General features: G+C 37.2%; 1 protein-coding gene across 2 annotated transcripts in view; it reads right to left on the reverse strand.

Moving 5' to 3' along the window:
- Window positions 1-799: 799 nt before the first annotated feature.
- The window catches only part of baiap2l1b (BAR/IMD domain containing adaptor protein 2 like 1b), a 119854-nt gene continuing 98985 nt past the window's right edge, over window positions 800-21668 (reverse strand). For both annotated transcript variants that reach the window (XM_084130724.1, XM_084130723.1), the window contains 7 exons: window positions 19724-19879; window positions 19528-19630; window positions 18619-18832; window positions 12771-12830; window positions 9450-9618; window positions 3053-3093; window positions 800-1850 (listed from right to left, as the gene is read on the reverse strand). In XM_084130724.1, coding sequence (XP_083986850.1) covers window positions 1778-1850; window positions 3053-3093; window positions 9450-9618; window positions 12771-12830; window positions 18619-18832; window positions 19528-19630; window positions 19724-19879 — 816 coding nt within the window. In that variant the 3' untranslated portion in view covers window positions 800-1777. The remainder of the gene's footprint in view (window positions 1851-3052; window positions 3094-9449; window positions 9619-12770; window positions 12831-18618; window positions 18833-19527; window positions 19631-19723; window positions 19880-21668) is intronic.

Raw genomic sequence — 21668 nt, forward strand, 5'->3', positions numbered from 1 at the left:
TCTCAATTACCACCACACCAAGTCCTTAAAGGGATAGCCTACTCCACTTTTTTTGGAAATAGGCTCATTTTACAACTCCCCCAGAGTTAAACAGTTGAGTTTTACCGTTTTCGAATCCATTCATCTCCGGGTCTGGCGGTACCACTTTTAGCATAGCTTAGCATAGATCATTGAATCGGACAAGACCATTAGCATCTCTCTCAAAAAAAATGACCAAAGAGTTTCGATATTTTTCCTATTTAAAACTTGACTCTTCTGTAGTTACATCGTGTACTAAGACCGACGGAAAATTAAAAGTTGCGATTTTCTACTTTAAACTTAAAAAAAAAATAGCAACTTTACATTTTCCGTTACATTTTTAAAAAAAGTGGAGTATCCCTTTAAGGAGCAACATTTTATTCTACATAATTTTCCATGTAGCGTAATGCAATTTCAAGCATATGTTCTTGTATAATTTAAAACTGGTGAAATTTGATATCTTCGAAAATCTAATGCTGCAGTTTTTGTTTTGCTATTTTTTCCCACCCAAAAAAATGTTTCCTTACAACATTTTCAGAGACAAATATAAAACACAATGTTGTTGTTTTTTTAAACTAGTGTTTGTCAGTCAGTACGTCATGACCTGCACTGCGTGAAACAAAGATGTGCAGTGCTGGATGTCTAACAACCCGGGGTCTACATGTACAGAAGTATTTCTTACTTTAAAGACTTTAAAGTATTCATACTCATTCACAGTGTTTCTAATGCTAATTACTGGTTTAGTTGCAATATTACGCTCATATTTTAACACTAACACACATTTAGAAAGAAAATATTTTTATTTTCATACAGCAATGATCTACAAGATCTCAGGCCAACAAGTGCATTGATACAATCAAAGCCAAATTGAATAGTTTCCCCGAAGCATAAGATAAATAAATCACTATCCACTGGCCGACAATGGATCGTTATTCAATGCTGAGACTACGCTGATAAAAGCAACCTAAAAGAATTGATGAAATCAGATAAAATCAGCTAAAAACGCTTGTGTACATGGTGTTGTCGTCTTCCGGGTCAAACTTAACAGTTCCTAAAGGCCAGCTGAGCGAGTTAGCCAGCTAACTCTGGTAAACATGCTTACATAAACATGGCTCTCCTTTCCAATCTACGACCTTCACTGGGATCACAACGCTTTCATTCACTTCGCGCTCAGGAATCCATCAGGTCAAGCTCATTCATTCCACCGGTTACCAGGATAATTTGGGCTCAACTGTTTTAAAGAATAAATGACCAGTTCAGACAACACCAGAAATAAGTAGAATTTTTGTCAACAGCATTTCGGTTCACATCACTATCATCAGGACACCTTTCTGCTAAAGCAGGTTCCCATCTAGTGTAAATATAAAATACAACTTTTGACAATGATTTGAAAAAGTTAAGAGCACACTCATATTCTCTTGTGTATTTACAGACTACCTGTCTTAGTGATCCTTACAGCTAAATGCATACACATTGATTCTTTCTCTATATACACACACATTCAATATGTATATATAACTAGTATATATTATCTCTCTCTCTCTCCCTCACACACAGAGAGAGAGAGCGAGAGAGAGAGAGGGAGGAGGTTTTAAGGGGACAGGCATAAATAGTGGTTCAACAGTATGTAGTGTCTGTGTGCTTCAGTGTGTTACTGTGAATCCCAGCATCCTCAGCAGAGGGTCTCTGTCTGACTCCAGCGAGCCCTGTGGGAATGTGTGTGTTCACTGCAGTGCATGAAGGCCAGCTGTGGCGTCGATCAGATGGCGGGGGCTGATCTGTCATTGGTGACTGTGGGCCGAAGTTTTACTGTAGCGAATGGATTTCCTGCCCTGCAGACACACAAGACTGTCACTCTGGCTGTTCATATGCAACGGCAGATTTGAAGAACATTTATAATACCTAGATTTGTACATTTTCTTTAGAAACTGTGAATGATACTTTCCTTTGCTAAGCTTTTTTTTACGACAATTTCCACTTATGTGACTTTTCCTACTTCATACTTAAAAGTACAAAAAAAGTGCCAAACTTAGGCAAAAATGTATTTCTTGATTTGAAAATGTCTAAATCTAGACATTAATCTGTATGGAATCTGTATGGACATTAATGGAAATGGCTAATGGCATCTGTCACCACCTACTGGTCATAGTTGTAATTTCATTTATTTATTTTCTTTAAATAAAAGTGTTAGTTTGCAACCAAGTGTTAGTTTTCCTACATCTTGAAACTTTTACAAATGGGAACAATCTTTGAAGGACAAACAAATAATGTTTTTGGTCATCACATTAAAAATAACATTTAAATTGGATAATATTTAAAGCTTGCTGCAAAAAAGTGCGAATCACTTAAAAGCCCTTGAAAAGCGCTTGAATTTCACTCTCAAAATGTTGTACGAACATGTACCGAGATGAATAATGTAAAAAAACATTTGAATATTTCTTCTACAATATCATGGTTACAGTTAGCATTAGCGTTACTACATTAAATCCATGGTGAATGTTGGTGATTTGTGGATTGAAAAGCCTTGTTCGTTCATGGCACAATGTTTCTCACGGTTTCCACGTCAGCGTCAAAATGCACGTCAAATGGCAGCTCTTATCAGTTGGGCAACGTGGTGGTGGCACCAGTGCAACCTCTAACAATATTTTGTCACATCGGCATTAAAAAAAAAGGTCTCGGAGTGGAGCCATGTACGCAGACTCCAAATGACTTCATCGGCGCACAATGTCAACAGCCATTTCTGGGATATTTTGGCTTCGTTTGGAGACACGTCATCCATCTTTTTTTTTTTTTTGGTTCTGAATAGTTAAAAGTGTGTTGCTATGCAGTTGCTGGGGTGTTCGGGGTGGTTACTTAGCCCCAAAACTACGATATTCTAGTGTGTCAAGATCATTTCTTTTTTTCCCCATTATTCAGCAAGAGATGAAAGTCCTAAGCCTGTGTGGCTGCTCTCGACTGATTGGAAGTGAATAAATCACTGTCAAAAACAATTGCATATCAATTCAGACAACAAACATGATCCATTAATACTCACCCAAAAATAGGATGCTTCGGCAGCCCGTTTGACAGAGGGACCTACGGGACACAAAGAGCAGGACACGTCACACATCTACAGAGTAGTCAGTGATTAGCAGAATGTGTTCATCTCAGTGGGCGAATAACATTTAAGAGCTGTGAATAAAACAGCAGTCTGAGAAAAACACTCATTCTAGCTGTACTGTGCAGTTTATACTCGATACTCAAAAACAAGTATGTGAATGAGTATGCAACAAGAAAAGTTTTGAATAGTTATGTGCTTCTTTGTTGTTACTTGACCTCATTTTGTTCCATGTTTAATTCAGCAAGTGGAATACAGTTATTTCCCCCCCCCAAAAAAAGCACATATGTGACCCTGGATCACAAGACCAGTCACATGTCGCACGGGTATATTTGTGGCAATTGCCAACAATACATTGTATGGGTCAAAATTATAGATTTTTCTTTTATACCAAAAATCATTAGGATATTAAGTAAAGATCATGTTCCATGAAGATATTTTGTGAATTTCCTACCGTAAATATATAAAACATTTATTTTTGTGAGTGAATGCTGCACAATCGCCAACATAAATGAACAACTTTAAAGGCGATTTTCTCAATGTTGCGATTCTTTTGCATCCTCAGATTCCAGATTTTCAAATAGTTGTATCTCGGCCTAATATTGTCCTATCCTGACAAACCATACATCAGTGGAAAGCTTATTTATCCAGCTTTCATATGATGTATACATCTCAATTTAAAAATTTTTTACCCATGTGACTGGTTTTGTGGTCCAGAGTCACATTTGTCTATTTAATCTAATTTTGTGCATACATTTCTTAACATTTGGATGTCTAATCAGCATGAAACATGATCCATTGCTTCTGGTTCTGGAAATGGAGGGTCAAGTTGAGTGCACTGCATTGTGGGATACAGTGTGCTTTGGATGAACATTTTGGCAAATGTAGAAGATCATTTATGTATTCCATGCATACTGAAATTTTTCATAATGTGCAGTTTACACTAATATAATGCAGACATGTTCTGAGTAGTATGGTAGTGCGCTACTAGTAAAACACATGATTATATGACGAGAAGCTTCCATCAGTCGGCCCTAAACGTCAATAAAAGAAACATCAGAGCTGCTCTGAATAGTGTGGAAGGTCAGACATTCCTACATTCAGGTTTGATGTCTAACAGGAATAGCTGAGCTCACTGAAAGTCTGGAATCTAGCCCTGCTGGAAACACGAGTACGTTAAAGCCGTGTGACTGTTGTGACGGGTATGAAGGAAGCGCACGCGATCTGATTACCGTCATCAGGTATGAGTAGAGAAAACTGAAAGTGTCAGCTGAGAGCGAGTCTTTCATTGGCTGTAAATGCTGTCTAGGATTCTGCGTGCACGTTTATGCCTCAGCCGCTGTCACGTGCATATGCAAAACGCATGCATAAGAGACGGAATCAATAAACAAAGCAATACTCAAAATATCACAAGATGCAAATTTAAAAGCAGACATAAAACCATAACCACCTAGAACCACAACACAATTTTTTTGTTTCCTGACTGATGTCAAGAGTCCATCCACTAATCTCTGTGATATTCTGGCCTGTCGAGACGACTTCAGTGTCTGCATGATAGAGCGGAATAAAATTGTGAAAAATAAATAAATAAATCAAAGGCTGGGATTTAATTGAAAAATATATGCTCTGTGTGTTTCAGAGTGTTCATTTACACACGAGCAGCTCGTGATCGGGCTTTGATGCACAGAAAATCTTGCTCCACACAAACTCATCTCTGCATTGAGTCGCTTTTAATGTGAAATTGGAACGCAACATGCGCCGGCCATCTTCACACACTTGCAATGAGGAGCGCTTATCAACAAAAGAGAAGCTTTAAGGGCTCCCTGCAGTGTTTTAATCAAATTAACTGATGGTTTAACATTTGAAAATGAATTATGGCAGCCAAAATGATCGGGATTGTAATTTTACATTTATACTGTAATATAAAAAAAGGTTTTCTTCAATACTATTTTTTTATGTTACACTTATATATCATAATAGTAATATTCCTTGTTTTGTTAAATAGTTTTATTTAATAATAATAATAATAATAATAATTGTTATTTCTACTGTCATATTGATATATAAATAAATAAAAAATCTGGCAAAATAGACAGCAAATCTGAAGCTTTAAAAAAAATGAAATCAGATTTTCTCATTTTTAAAAAATAAATAAATTCGCAATTAGATAGATTAGGTTTCTGATTGAAAATGAAATAATTAAGACAGCCATAAATATTAGTATTGTAATTTTAGTCATACTGTAAAATAAACCTGTATTTTATAAAATACTTTTTATTTTGCAGATAAATATTACAATAGTAGTGTTCCCTGTTTTGCTTAAGATTTTTTAGTTAGTAACAATAATAATAATAATAATAATAATAATAATTTTAAATCGCAATTTTTATCCGAAAAATCTCCAGAAAACGTGCAGCTCTACTTCAGTCTCTCCTTTGTTGTAAATCTGTGGGATTTTTTTTGCTCAAAACCCTGAATCTGATCAACTCTGACAAGCCACACAATCTGAGGCATCATTCATGTTGAATTTAAGTGATTTGCTGAAATGCATAGCCTTGAGTATGAGTAACAGCAGTACTTGTGCAACAGTGTGTGTGAGATCTGAGCAGAGCCGGTCTCCACCAGAGGGCAGTTGTGCACTTCACTAACCGAACACAGGCAACAGATGCCTCTTCATTCACTTAGTGGGCATCTGGCATCATATCGATCCACTGCTGTCGGCCAGCTGTGCATATTCAGCAAGATCTTGTCTATATCATCAACATGGACATATAAATTGTCTTAATCTGGTTAGACGCTACTTTCTGTTCTTGTTCCATCCAGTAAGACTGCAGTCGTGCGTTCAGACGTTGACTCTTTCATGGCTACAGTGTCATTGAAAAACAGTGAAAATCAATCTCTGCCGTTTTCTTTTTATTTCACACACTCAGAAAACCAGGTAGGGAACATTTTTCACAATGCCTTATTCACCTGTAAATAAAACACTGTGTGTGTGTGTGTGTGTGTGTGTGTGTGTGTGTGTGTGTGTGTGTGTGTGTGTGTGGAAAAATACAGCCTCTGCTTCGCTTGAACAGGAAGATCTCCTTTCCTGCTTAACAGCCACTAATACAGGGAAGCTTTTACGAAGAAGTGTCCGTGTTAACCCCGGCTTTCCAGGCTGGATAGACGAGCTTGGCTTGAGTAACTGCATGGCACGAGTCCCTCGCCAAGCCTCGGCAGGGAGGACAGGTGCCAAACAACAGGGCTTCACACCTACAGATCTGGCTCTATTGTGTGCGCAGTATCAGGAGGTGAGCCACAGTCGTGGTGCCGACGGGGCAAATTAATGTGTGGACCTGCGAGCGCTTTGGAGCAGGTTTCAAGTTGAAGTCCGTGTGGAATTCCATCGGAAAGGTTGAGCCGTGGCCCGGATGTAAGTGTGTGTGTGTGACGGGAGGCCGAGGCTGGAGGATTTGGTGAGCGATTAATATTTCACCGCGTCCAGAGAGAGCAGTATCCACTTTCACAGCCTGGCCATTGACACCCGCACCCCACAAATATCACAAATCAGGGCTTCCTCCAAGCAAATAACACTTTTCACAGGCATTAGACCTCATTAAATGAACACCCCTGGAAAGAGTTCACGTGTCTCATTAGACTAGCCCTATCACTAAAATTAGCATGAGTATAATACGTGGACCGTGACAAGACACAGTGCTGGTGTTGCGTTGCTGGCTTTACGTAACGCGCTGCTCGTGTGAAAATCGATGTGGGCGCAATAACTTCTGGGAATAAACAAAACAGCATCATTTACATCCATTGGAGGGAATGTGTCCCTGCCCACAGTTCTGCCTCGTGCGTTTGCATGCATGCAAATAAAATGGGCTACCATGTTTTAGGATATCTTGTCATGTTAGAAACGTCATACGTTAGCTGCATATTCAAAAGATGCGATTTCAGATTCAGTGAGGAGTAATTACTTTGTGCATGTTAGAAAAGTATTTACTACATTCGTCATAATATTGTTTATTTGGACGCGCACTTCAGAATCTTGCCAGGTTCACCCGGGTACTTTTCGCCTAGTTTTATGAATACTGTGAATTCGGATATACAATTTTTTCACATGCTGTTTTTCGCCTACTAAACAGTAGAGAAACATGCAATTTTCAGATGCAGCCAATCTAAAGCTGCCTTCCCCCCCACCCCCCATCACCGACCGTTTGAAAAGTATGTTCTTTATAAAACTTATTTTTCTAAGCAATTTTGTGCGAAGATGTGAATGTTTGAGATTATTAGCTGCTATAGGTAAATATTCACTATGGTAAATATATCACTATTCACTTGTTCACTATGGAAACTAAATCAAAGCATATACTTATTTATCAATTATATATATAAAAAAAAAATCATCATAATTATTCATAACTTAGAAATAGAATAACGTTTTAGTGGGAAAACTATTGTTAATTCTTACTTCTTCGCTAATCTCATTGATTTTTGATTAGAACGCATCACATCCTAGCTGAATAAGTATTTCAACGCACCCGAAGCTCAAGTCAGATCCAATAATTCTATTATTGGCATATAACCATTCGACAAAAAAGCGGAGTGCGTTCAAAACGTTTAATAACAAGTTTCTGTGCTCCTGAACTGGAACTACCTGTGATTTAACGGTTTTATTGCACGGCTTCCAGCCAATCAGAATCGAGTTTTCAGTCAGACCATGGCATAATACTGTAGTCAAATTAATGTTCCAAGAGGTCCACTCTCTATATCTCCTTTCCAGGGAAAGGCCATACAATACTTTTATGGAATAAATTTCCATCGGGGCAGCAGTAGTACTTTGTAAAAGGAAAAAGATCAGCATTAGGGATATACCCCAAGCCGAATACTATGTTCGGAAAGGAAATTACACTGTATTTCAATCCTTTTGCGTTCTCTTACAATTATATAGTTGGGTAATTATATTATTAATTTGAGGGCATCAGGGAGCCTATATCAATATTCTATTGAATCGCTGTATTCAAAAGCGCTATTAAATCGTTTGAATGCACACTCGCTTTTTTTTAGCGCAGAGTGGTAGACTATGATACAAATCATATTTAACTTATATTATTTAGGTTACCATTATTTACTGATATTTATTTCAATGTTTTACAGGTTGTAGTGTGTTTTTTCACTGATGGACGTGCTAAAATAAACACGCACATCTGTTACATATACATATATTATATTATATTATATTATATTATATACACACACATACACACACAGACATATACATCTATCTCAGGTATTGATTCTCAGGTCATGTTGTCCGGTGTAAACATAGTCAAGCAATATGGTGCATTAATACTGAGTTCAACTGATGTGTGGTCACATGTCACAGATTTGTAGGAGTGTGTGTTTACATCAGCCATTTTGCAAAAGATTCAAAATGTGTGCAATCTTTTTATCATGCAAATTTAAATCTTGGTTTTAAACAAGTGCTTCATAATGTGAAGCTGGTTTTGCTCATATGTCAGACATATTTATTTTGTTATGAATAATCTTATCTTTGGGTTTGCAGCTTTTAAGTTACTGGAATTTTCTTTCATTTTTTAATTATTTAATTAAATTATTTATGTATACATTACATAACATAACCACGTATATGTTATTAGTACATGCTTATGTAATAAATGCATTAGGGAGTTGCATTTCCAGCAAAAATTGCATTAGTCATACTTTCCTATCTCCCACTCCCATTACAATTTGTAATATGATCTGTCAGCTACATCTGCCGAACAACGACTTGGTCTCATGAGGTCAAAATAAACAGTGGGATTGGTGGGTTTGAATGGGTAGATTTCTTTGTCACTCAGGTGACACTTGTCTATGTGAGCAGTTTGGATTTAGCTTTGCTCCACCGGCAATCCTCTTTAAAGTGATCCTGATCCTCTGATCCACTCAGACACAAGGACCATGACTGTATACAAGGCACGGCCTGTGACACATTTATACCCACACCTATACCTGAGAGGACTTCACATGAGCCTCAATTGTTCTGAGCTAAACCAAGTGAACACAGCCTACCCTATTAATAACAGAATTTAGAGCTTACATAGACTTGTACTTTTTGATGCTTGCCAATGGAAACTCACAGCCATGATGCTATGTGTCCTGGGAGGTTATTTACACCCTCTCACCACAGTTCAATGTCAGTAAATGGGATCTTTTGGCCTATTTTAATCGCCGGCGAGATGACAACCACAAATCAAACAAAGATCAACCATAATCTGAACAGACTCTATGAGCCTAAAGTGATCATTCAGTGTGTGTATAGGGGGGAGAGATGAAGATGAAGAAGACTGACCGAGTTTTCAGTGTGTGGGGTGTATGTCTGCATCAGACTCTTGGTGGAGTTTCTCCTGGCGGGCGGATCGCTGTAGTCCGCTGGAGGCAGAACCATCATGTAGTCCTCTGGGTCCTGCTGCATGAGGTTGGCCACGCTCTTACTGCGCATCGGAGGGTTTCCAGCAATACTGCAACAAACAATCAAGTCACCATCAGAACACTGATCCCATCCTTTATCCTTCTGCATTTATTTCTCTAACAAATAATGTATAGTTAATACACAGTTCAATGTTATAAGCTTTCGGTGGTATCAAGGGAATCTACGGAGGCCAAGAGAGCTCAATGCGCTGCAACAGAAGAAAACATGCAAATCGGAAAAAAAAACACCAGCAAATTAAGAAAACATCATCAGTTTGACAACATACTGCAAACATACTCACAATGCAACCAAATACTGTATTTGGTTGCGTGTAAGTATTTGCAGCACGTTTTCTGTATTTGGTTGCATTGTGAGTATTTGTAGTGTGTTTCTGTATTTGGTGTTGTGAGTATTTGCAGTGTTTGGTTGTGTTGTGAATATTTGTAGTGTGTTTCTGTATTTGGTTGCATTGTGAGTATTTGCAGTCTGTTTGTTTGGTTGCTGTCACAAAGCGACCCCTGGAGAACTGCTTTGCATAGCGTGAGGGTTCGTTTGTGATATAAAAAGAAAAGGATGGCTCTACTCTCAACAGCACTGTCATGCAAGGTGTAATTTATTTACAGCACCGAAGATATATACAAAAGTCCACGAGTGATGGTGTGAAGATATGTTTAAACTTACTACTAGTGTAAACTTACTTGATAGTGTAATCTTCAAAACCCCAAAATATAAAGTGACAAAGAAACAAACTGGAAAATAAAGATGAAAAAATATAGAAACAAAATATACACAAAGGGTATCTTAAAAATACTCGCTCTGGTAGTTTGCTCACGGCACCAAAGTTGCACACTCACTGTTGACTCGTGAGTATTTGCAGCACGTTTTCTGTATTTGGTTGCGTTGTGAGTATTTGCAGTGTTTCTGTATTTGGTTGCGTTGTGAGTATTTGTAGTGCGTTTCTGTATTTGGTTGCATTGTGAGTATTTGTAGTGTGTTTCTGTATTTGGTTGCGTTGTGAGTATTTGTAGTGTGTTTGTTTGGTTAAGTTGTGAGTATTTGCCGTGTGTGTTTATTTGGTTGCGTCGTGAGTGTTTGCAGCGTATTTCCAACATGCTACCATTCATAATCAGCAACACAAAAGGCTTTTTGATCAGGCACTACAGGGACCCCTCAGGGTCCAAGGGGAAAGGATTTCAGAATTTCAGATTTCATTTGACATCAGAAAGCATCAAGTCTTGTGTTCTTCAAGCAAACATCAGCTGACATAGATGCATGATCTGACCTCACACACACACTGTGAATAACGTCAGTGGGAAAGAGCACAAGGGATTAGAAGTCTTATAAAGCACGCCTGGGTCAGTCCGGGTAAGCCTATTTCTAGTGTTTCACTCTCTGCTGACAGCATGACAGTCAGAGAGTGTGGAAAATCTGCAGCTAATCAAATAATTGAACCAAAAATCTGTCATCATCTACTCTTCCGCATGTTGTTCCAAACCTGTAGGAACTGTCAAACAGAAAAGACGATATTTTGAACAATATTGGTAAACAAACTTTTTCGGTTCCCATTGACTTCCATTATATTTTTTGGGCCATTCGATGGAAGTCAATGGGAACCGAAACTGTTTGATTATCAACATCCTTCAGAATATATTCCTTTGTTTTTGGAACAACATCAGGGTGAGTAAATGACAGAATTAAAAAAAAATTGGGTGGAGTATACCTTTAAAGTTTTTTTCAGTGCTATTTATGTAATTAGAACATTGCTCTGTTTATTTGAGCCAGACACAGCAATATTGCATTGACTGTTCAAGTGGACAGGGCCTGAATTTCGTTTTGGAAAATGGGGGGAATTCCCGCCTTAGGTGATTCTTATGTTTTTTTATTTTTTTTTATTACATTTATCTCACCTAAATGTTTGCTCACTCATTGTGTTTTTACAATGGGATAATTTTGTTGTTAAGAGTTTACACAACACAAGGAAGCTTGATTTCAATCTTTGAATCCAATTGAAAAAAGGAGCACAAATAAATACAATAGAATAAAGATACAAATAAAGAGAAATAAAGAGAAGTTTTTTGGTCTAACACTAGCATTCAGAAATACTACAGAAACTGAATAAAGTAATCAAATGTAAAATAACACGGAATAGACTTTTAGTCCTGACTAAATTAAATACATAGGCTATTAATCCTCATTTCTTACAATTACAGCAATCTTTTGTTGTTTTATCAACATTAATGACAGACACATGGTGTCACTTCAAGAGCTAGTGCATGGATCCTTTTATGTTTATTTAAGACACAACCGACTGTGTTTACGAGGATACTCACCAAGACCGGAATTTCAACATAATTTAATACAAATTAAATCGCTATAATCCGCTAAAAATAACTCACTGCGAGCTGTTTATGACGCGGCCTTATGTATGTGCGCAGAGAAAACCATCTTTCAGAGAGCGTGCAAGTACTGAATAGTTAAAAATCACTTGAATGTTTAAATAGGTAAGACTTAAAAAGACGTGCAAATGATAAACTTTAGTGACGATGCAACACTGCGACGATTGACGAGAGAGAGAGAGAGAGAGAGGGAGAGGGAGAGGGAGAGAGAGAGGGAGAGGGAGAGGGAGAGGGAGAGAGAGAGAGAGAGAGAGAGAGAGAGAGAGAGAGAGAGAGAGAGAGAGAGAGAGAGAGAGAGAGAGAGAGAGAGAGAGATGCAGCACTGCTGAACACTCACACTGTTTGTGAAATTGCATCTCGCAGAAAGTTTTAAAATGACTGATTTGATTTTATTATCTGTGTGGATTAATTTACTCATACAACCTACATGCTAAAGTGAATGAATGTTTGCGGCAAATTTCCTGCATTATAAGGTGGAGACCTGCGGGAATGTTTAAAATTATGTGCAATACCCGTGCCGAAATTCGAGCCCTAAATGTATATGGGGAGTGTTTGAAACCTGTTTGAAAACACACTGTTTTTTTTTTTGGTTCGTCAATCTTCTTTCCCGCCTTTTGTTGATCCATGCAATACAGAAAGAATCTAAAATCTGAGGATGTGTTTTTTGAGATAATGGCTTAAAATAGGGCTTGACTGCTGTGAAGCTTGTGTTTCCTTCTCTTCCGAGGCGCAGCGATCAGTATCAGAGCTAATCAGGACAACAAAGAACCGTGTTAGTGTGTGTGTGTGTGTGGTTTCTGATTACCTGTTATTTACTGCTGGCTCTGTGAATGCACGACAGTAAGATGATGGAAACCAGCCCCGCCTGTAAAAACACACACAGACAGACAGCATAAACCACTAACATGGAAAACAGAGTGGATGCTTTTATCTGTTATACATGCTATAATGTCCACACTGTGTTTACTGAACATGCAGTCTACTGGGACATAAAAACACTGAGAGAAGCGTTTTGAAAGCAATTTGAACATGGAGAGTTGCATTGCATTCTCAGAAAGGAAATCCAAGTGTAGGGCCGTCATCTGAACATGTGGCTGTGTGAGGTCATCAAATGCACATAGCCTGTCATTACTTCAAACACAATGGCAATGTTTGTCTTGGTGTGAGCGTTCTCCTCAGGACTTTATGTTCTTATAATCTGAGGGAATGTAAATATAGATAGGAAACTCTATTACTAGAATGGCCTCCACCCCTGATAGGCACGGGGAAAGACAAATAGCGTCTTGTATGGAGGTTTATGTAGACTTTGAAATTTTATATGCATTTTTCAGATTTTTTCCAAAGGTTCTGTGTTTAATGTTTTATATTTTATCCTCCTGAGACCCAGAATGTTTTGTTTTTGTTTTTTTTCTTCATGTCATCACATTGTTTAGAGCATAAGAAACAAATGGTAAAAAAAAAAAAAACATTTTTGAAAAATGATATTTTATTCATATGTTATGCTATGTCCTCTGTAGTGGACACCAGGACTCAGTTGTTTAAAAAATAAAATGACATGAAATTATATGTATACACAAAAACAATGGGATTTTTTTTTTTTCAATCACCAATACATTTTGGGGTTTCATTTATTTTAACCAAAATTTGTATAAAGATGATTCTCAACTATGTTATGAAAGATATAACTGAATGAATTGATACACCATTTTACTTTAAGCAATATGTGGGTAAAATAGCCATAAATTAATATTCCCATTCAATGCAATGCATCTATACACTGTATCTAATGTGCACATTAATGTGTTCTTGGAGCAACATTTAATGAAAAAAGAAGTGTAATAACTGGAGTAATAATTAGCAACATTTTAATAATAATATCTAATATTTCAAAGGAATATTGATGTATAATTTATTTCCATATTCACTTGTTGTGTCTCCCAAAATGCCTGATAAACATGATTTAAGTCCTGATGTCCTCTACAGTGGACATGTATGAAATCAATGCCCTGTTCTGTAACAGAAAGTCATTTTTTGATTTGAAACCCCATAACATTTTCCTGAGATGTTGGTTTATGAAATACAATTTGAAAAGTAGTCTGATTTAAATTATAATTACAATATATTATCATATTCCCATAAGAGTGCTACATTTGATCACTAAATTAATGTCAGGCATTTTAAAAGACCAAGGATAAGTTGTTTTCATGGTGAAACCTCCAAACTTTTGGTATCTCTGAAAAGTCCTGAATGTGCTCTTTACAGGACACCCAGGTTGTGACATGTGACATGTATGATGTCAGAGAAATTCACTAAAATATAATGTCCACTACAGTGGACAAAAGTCTATTTCTGGGTCTAGGAGGTTATTTGATACATCAGGCTTTCGTGGCTCTTATAGTATGATATAGTGAGAATAATGAAGCTCAAACTAGAGGGAGAAAAACACCTCACTTTTATTCAGAGACCAAAACTGAGCAAAAATATGCATTAATAATATATATATATATATATATATATATATATATATATATATATATATATATATATATATAAAGTAATATATTTGGTGCAGTTGCTGATATTCATAGGGTCAAAAAGTATGATGAAATCCTGATATCCTGTGATGTAAATCAATGAGATCTTTATAACAGTATAGCAGATCCTTATAAAATGCATATAGATATCAGTTGTCACTCTATATCTCAATCTTAGTGAGATGGTTTTTAAATGCTTAGTTTTATGATCAAAGCTCTGTAGTTTTAAAACATATAATGCAATGCAATACAATGATAATCAAGAGATGGACAGATAAACATTGCTCAAAAGTTTTTTTGTGGATAAATCAAGTAAACTTGTTTAAAAATTGCTTTAGTCTAGTAAAGCACTCATCTTGGAATAGGAATAGATTATATTTCATCTTGAAATATAACTAACACTATAAAAGTTAGTATATTTTATTTTTTTAAATCAGTAAAGCTTTCACAGCGGAAATACGTGAGAACCACGACCTGAAGAGGGACGCATTTACAATTGCACTAAAAGGTCTTTTACTTGCTAAAAACACATAAACTATAAATCAAATGACATAAGATTGTGTGCAACAGTTTTTTCAGCAAAGTAAAAAAAAAAAAAAAAAGATCAGAGAAGCATTTTATGTTCTTAAAAGGACTGTACTGGCTAGTTTTGTAGTAAATCATCTGTGCTGATTCTTTCAAGAACGTAGAAACCAAACTGGTCTGAAGAACTTATAGTGTATACAGCAAATAACTCTACACTACAGAGCTTTCCTGTTTTAAAATTAAAACATGAAAGAAAAATTGTGATTATTCCTTAAAAAGTTTTAATAATAATTTATTATTATTATTGTTGTTGGTATTATTATTACATTGAGACGTAGCTAAATTCTACTGTACAGCAGTAATATATTTCTGCCATCATTTCTTCAGGTTAAACCGAGCTTTTATTTTGACAGGTTTCTGTTTTGAAGTGTACTGACCTGCTTTTTTATTTACTCATAAAAATTTGACAAATTCCATGAAATTCCGCGTTATACAGTAAATTCCGTTTTTATGACTGGATTCCGTGATTCCGTGGATTCCGAAATCATAGGACCCTACTTTTGTCCACATCTGCTAGCTTTAAGGTCATCTACATTCTAGTATACTCTCTGACAGGAGATCCATTTTAAAAATACAGTCTTTCACTTACAGGACAACAGAGCAAAATTGTCATATTGCTTACAAAAAAACAAACAAATCCCAGGTCAAATCTCTCCACTTCATCCCTCGTGTAAAGAATGTTAATATTTATCTATCTGTGCTTAGGTGTGCTTAACTGTGAACTTTAATTTAACAGACCTGAGGAACTTGTGAAGGAGCCGTGATACAGTAGCCGCGTTTCCATTACCCTTCAAATTGCGCAAACTGAAATTGCGGATTGAAAATACGCTCAATGGAAACACGCAAATTTGGCAAAAACTCCCATATATCGCAAAAATGTTTTTACGATCGCATGAGGTGGTTTTTCAGGCAATTCGAAAAAGGAATGTTTAAAAAAAACTGCAATGGAAACAGTTTTTGTGCATTTACAGGTCAGCTGACGTAGATGACACGGTGTGTTTGGACAGAAGACGAGACAGAGTTCTTTATTAAGAATTACGGGAATACTGGATTCTAAACAACAAAGAAATGCCAGAATCAAGATCTTGAAGCAGATAGGAGGGAGAAACACCCAGCCGCTCCCAAAGCTTCCTTTGCCATTAATTAAAGCTTGGATAACACGCCTATGTCTCCTTCAGTTAAAAATAAAACTGCGGTGGCTGGGATATATGTAAATCTACCAACATCCGTTGCTATAATTGTTGGAATGACTTATCACGAGAGGGAAAAAATTACGTTTTAGTCGCAAAACATCGGTTAATGGAAACGGCGTCATTTCGCAATCGTTTTTTATCGACATTTATAAGATATCGCAGTAAAAAAATGTTTTGCGCAAATCTGTAATGGAAACGCGGCTAATGATCTGTAGACATGAGCCGGAAAGTTTCACCAGTGATTTTAAGACCATTTCCTGCTGGGCATTTAAGAGCACGAGAGGACATTTTAATTGACCTGGCAAATGTATTATTAATAAGAACCATCAATCAGTCTGAAGTCCTCTTTGAATAGAAGCACTCAGTCACTTTGTCTGAACAGGTCGTAGTAGTGCTGTAAAATGCCTCATTTAGCAAATGGTGATTGCGTGTAATTTGGCACATATTAATGGTTTGCTACTGTAGGTGACTAGTCTGACTTCATGAATCGTTCCCTATAGGGTTCAGACAAGTTTGCAGAACACCACCAACATATATAAACAACTAAGTGAGTCACTACAGATTAACCAAAATGTAAAGACTGAGTAAATGACTGAATTATTCCTTTAACTGTGAAGCTTCCCAGTTATCGGCCAATACATCATCTGCCTGTGGTGAGAAAGCAATTCGGCCCAATGGACCCACGAAGCAGGCTGCATCACACTGTATAAGGGTAATTACGTACATTGCACGAAAAGCAGCTGTGTTTGTTTTGCTAATGCCTCTCAAAATGCATTGTGGGTTAAACTGGAGCAAAGACAAAGTGAAATGCCTAACTGAAATTTGGTCGGATGAACGTGTTTCAGAACATCAGTCCAAAACACATAAAAAAAAAGGTAAAAGTTTACAAGAGTTTTTATTGAGTGTCTCAAAGAAATGGGCTTTGGAACAGTGGCTTAAAAACATAAATGTTTGGGATTTACTCCACAAGATGACAGGTGCACTCTGACCAATGAGAGGACGGTTTACTCGCACGTGAGGTCCGTTTAGAAATGTTGCCTTGTGAAAGCGAACCGAACCAAGAAGAAAATGCAACACTGTAACAGATTTAATCCCCATTTCAGAACAAAGCAAACGATCTACAGGTCAGAAAACGCCCTAATGCAAACAAATGCATTCACTTGGAGTGCAAAGATATAAAGAAGGGATTCATTGGAAGGCAAAGGAAAATCAATGTGTGAAGTTTGAATTGTATTTGCACCACTTGTCTTTATCCTGAAAGTTTACTAGCTCTATTCCAACTTCATCTTCTCACTTGACTCTTGTGGCAGAGACATTGGCGGCTCTGAATGCATTCTGAACACACCCTGTCTGTTTGGCCATCTGGTAGCATTCTCTCAAACCAACAACATCAGTTTTTGGCAGGACTGCTGGTGTGCTCAGATCACTTTCTCTGCCATAACTGTGTTATTCTGATTACGTCTCCTCCACCTGCTGAAAGTCCTCAGGTCCGTGGGGAGATTGTGTTCTGCATCTCAGATAAGCTGCCGCCCCGTCTGCTCTCTCTAACAGGGTTTCACGTGGCATTGATTGACACACAAATGAACTGGTTTTCTTCTTCACAGCTGGTTTGCAGTCTGCCACCACAGCTGTGTACACATGAGGTCTCTCCAGCTCCTGAGCCACTTCTGTGCATCTGAGTTGTGACTGGATGACGTTCACAAGCCAAACTTCACCTGCACATCGCTCTTAAAAACACATAGTTTGTAGGGCTGGGCACTCAATACAATTTTGTTTTCAATTACAATTTTGGCCAGATTATTTTTATATGACATACAGGGCTTGACATTAACTTTTTTTGCTCACCAGCCACTGTGGCTAGTGTGTTTTTTCAAAGTTACTGGCTTCTCAGCATTTTCACTGGCCACAATTTTGACATTGATACCATTGGAAAAAAATATAATAGATATTTTTAGTATTATCTCATAATTTGAGCTTTTATCTCAAAACCTGCTGTCACTTTAAGACCTGACAAATGGATCAATTATTCTGTTACACATGCGTTTTCTTTCTCAACTGTTTACTTTCACTTAAAACATAACTGACTGTGTTTACGTGAATACTCGCCACAACCGGCATTTTGACATTATTTTGTGTGTATTTGACTGTTTAAGCGCAATAAGCAGTTTACAATCAAGCTTTAAAGCCAAATTATTACTATTATTGAGTCATTACAAAAAGTATAGACATGTCCTCATGAACCAGATGTCCAGAATCAGATGTGGTGCTAAAAAGTGAACTCAAACTGAACTCTGACGTCAATCTCCATGCAGCTCCTATAAATGAGACCAGTTGCACTCACTGTTTGGTGTTCTGCAGCTCTCCGTACAGCCAGCCGTCCCTCTCATCGGGAATCAGCAGCGTGATGATGTCTCCTTCTTCAAAGCTCAGCAGCGTCTGGTTGTTTCCAGACTTGTGGGGGAAAATGGTGCGTACTTTGGGTCTTTTGTCTGTGAGATTGAGGCCAGTGGCCATCGACACAGACCTGGACAAACCACTGTCCTCGTTGTAGTATTCTAGAGGGAAAAAGACAAGACAACACGTCCTCAAAGCTTCACTTGTAATGATACATTTGAATACAGATGCTGACAATGTGGCATATCGGACATTAGTTCTTTGAATTGAATTGCTCAAGTGTGAATTTGGACAGTATATAACAATTTGTAATTCACTGCCTTTATAAAGTGCATAGGATATTCAAAAATAACTAAATATTTGTGACTGAACTGTAAAAAGCATCTCAATGTATCCCAAAAAGTATTGTTATTGTTAACTAAATCCAAAACTACAACAATTAAAAATAAAATGTGTTGATTGAAACTAAGCTAAAATAAAGTAAAATAAAATATGAATATTAGATGAAAAAAACTTACATTTAACACTTCTCTAAAAATGTACTGTTGCTGGCTATTATTGCTGATAACTTTATTATGTTAACTGGTATTAAAGTCACATAGCAAGCAAGATACTAGCAAGATTTTTTAAAAGGCTGCATTACCAACAACAGTAGCCTAAAACAATACATAGCAAAACATTTTCCCTTGCCTTCACAAATTACAATGTCAAAAAGTTAAGAGGCAGAGTCATGCAAAATTAGATCAGGAATGCGTTTTAGGAAAGTAACAGGGTCAAATCTAAGCTCATGCTGATTTTAGATTACAGAGGTGAGACTTGAAGGATAAATCTATGTAATATGTAAGGTGATGCTCACCAGACTCTCTCTCCTGTCTGGAGGACTCCTGATTGAACATGCTGGCCAGAGGACTCGTCTGAGGTGGCAATGGAGGTGCCGGAATCAGTGCATCCGAGTTGGACTGTACAGGTACAGAAAAATGCAGGTATGAATTCATAACACAACCGGCCTGCACACTGTACTCATTATGTAGTGTAGGAGTTTGTGTCCTCACCCTGCTGTGGCGCTGGAGGGATGGAGACGCCTGAGGAGTGTTGGCCACTGGAGTGCGCAGACCTTCAATCATGGACATCACACTGTCGGGGACATTGGTAGCGTCACTGCATTTGTCCTGCCAGCTGGTCAGGTTCTCTGACAGAAGCTCTCGAGCCTTCAAGAACACAAGAAGGTATCAGATCCAAGAGTTAAAGAGAGCACACGAGCAGCTGCAGTAATCAGGGCTTGACATTAACTTTTTTGCTCAGCAGCCGTTATGGCTAGTGCTTTTTCAAAGTTACTAGCCACATCTTGTAGCTACAACAACTTGAGCCACATCTACTAGCTCAAGTTTGAAATCCATCAGACTAACGGGTCGAGAGATATGCGAATAACAGATACACACACACATACACACACACACACAGACAGACAGAAAGACGTTCCTGTAATTTATAGATAGATATTGTCCGGGAATGCCCATATACATTTGTAAAAGTGTGTGTAAAGACAGCTAAAGATGAGCCTGAGGAGTGAACTTATCAATCCATCTTGCTGGATGACGCTATGAGCAGTTGCACTCTGACCAATCACAAGACAGTTTTACTTGCATGTGACTTGCATAAACATTTTGGTACGCTTTGAAATGTTGCCAAAAGCGAACCAAACCAAGACCAAAAATAAAATAAAAATGCAACTGTAACAAATAGGGCTGGGTATTAACACAAATTTCACAATTCGATTCGATTTCGATTCGATTCAATATCGATTATTTTGGATATCAGGTACAATACATTGCAAATTTTCTCAAGGAAAACAAATCTCTTAACTATTATTGTAAACTATGGGAGTCAGTTGTAGCCTATAGGCTTCATTAGCCTACTATAATATTGAAGGTAAAAATTAACTGATTTGTATACAAACACTTAAAATACACTTATTTATTTTTATAATAATAAAGTTATATGAAATTATATAAAAATTTAAATGGTGGCTGTCATAAAAAACTTTACAGATTTATTCAAACATGCATTAAATATTGAAGAACATAAAAAAATATAATGAATATGTAATATGGTGCATATATTTAACAAAATGCTCCTCTCTAGAGTTAATTTTTCTAGCTGACTAACGAGTTTATGGTCACTGGATAATTTTTTCTGAGGTAAATGTGACGTTACATGACATTTGTTTACTAACGTCTTTCCACGGTTGAAACACTGATTGAGCGATTCCATGTGACATGATACGGACTTCGATAAGTTGTACTCTATCTTTTAACACACTTTCAGATGCTCATTCATGTTTATTTCGCACTGTAACTGATATTATTAAGGCAGAAGAGAAGGTCATGTGCTGTCCGCGCTGCTGCTTCTCTTGAGCTGAGCTGCGCCAAAGCGATCTCACGCCACAGCGCCAAAACGGTAATTATGTTTTTGAATTTCGTAAGAAAATGGACGTAATTTGAAATCTGAGACTTTGTTTCATATCAATAATAACAAAGCACAAAGATTATTGTGATTTATTGGATGGGATGCGCGCATCAATGTTCCATTCATTCATCAACTGAAAACAGGATGACTAATCGATTCTTGGGATTTAAGAATCGATATCGTTTCGTAAAAATGAGAATCGATTAAAATCGAGAAATCGATATTTTTTACCCAGCCCTAGTAACAAAATAGGTCCCTGTTTTGGGGGAGCAAAAATGGCCTATTCTCACCAAGAATGATAACTAAAATATTAACGATAACCATGAAGTTTTAAAAATTGCTCTAAGTGAATAGTGGAGTCCACATCACCCCCATAACTATAACGACACAAGAGGAATGATATGTTGCTGGAATCATTTTCAGAGCGATTCAGTGGACAATAAAAATCTTGACAGCCAATCAAAATCCATCCAATAAAGTGTGCAACCGAATAAACTTTCTAACAGTTTAGAATAAACACAACATTTTGCT

This window comes from Abramis brama, assembly GCF_963993115.1.
Source record: "Abramis brama genome assembly, chromosome: 1".
NCBI classification, from domain to species: domain Eukaryota; kingdom Metazoa; phylum Chordata; class Actinopteri; order Cypriniformes; family Leuciscidae; genus Abramis; species Abramis brama.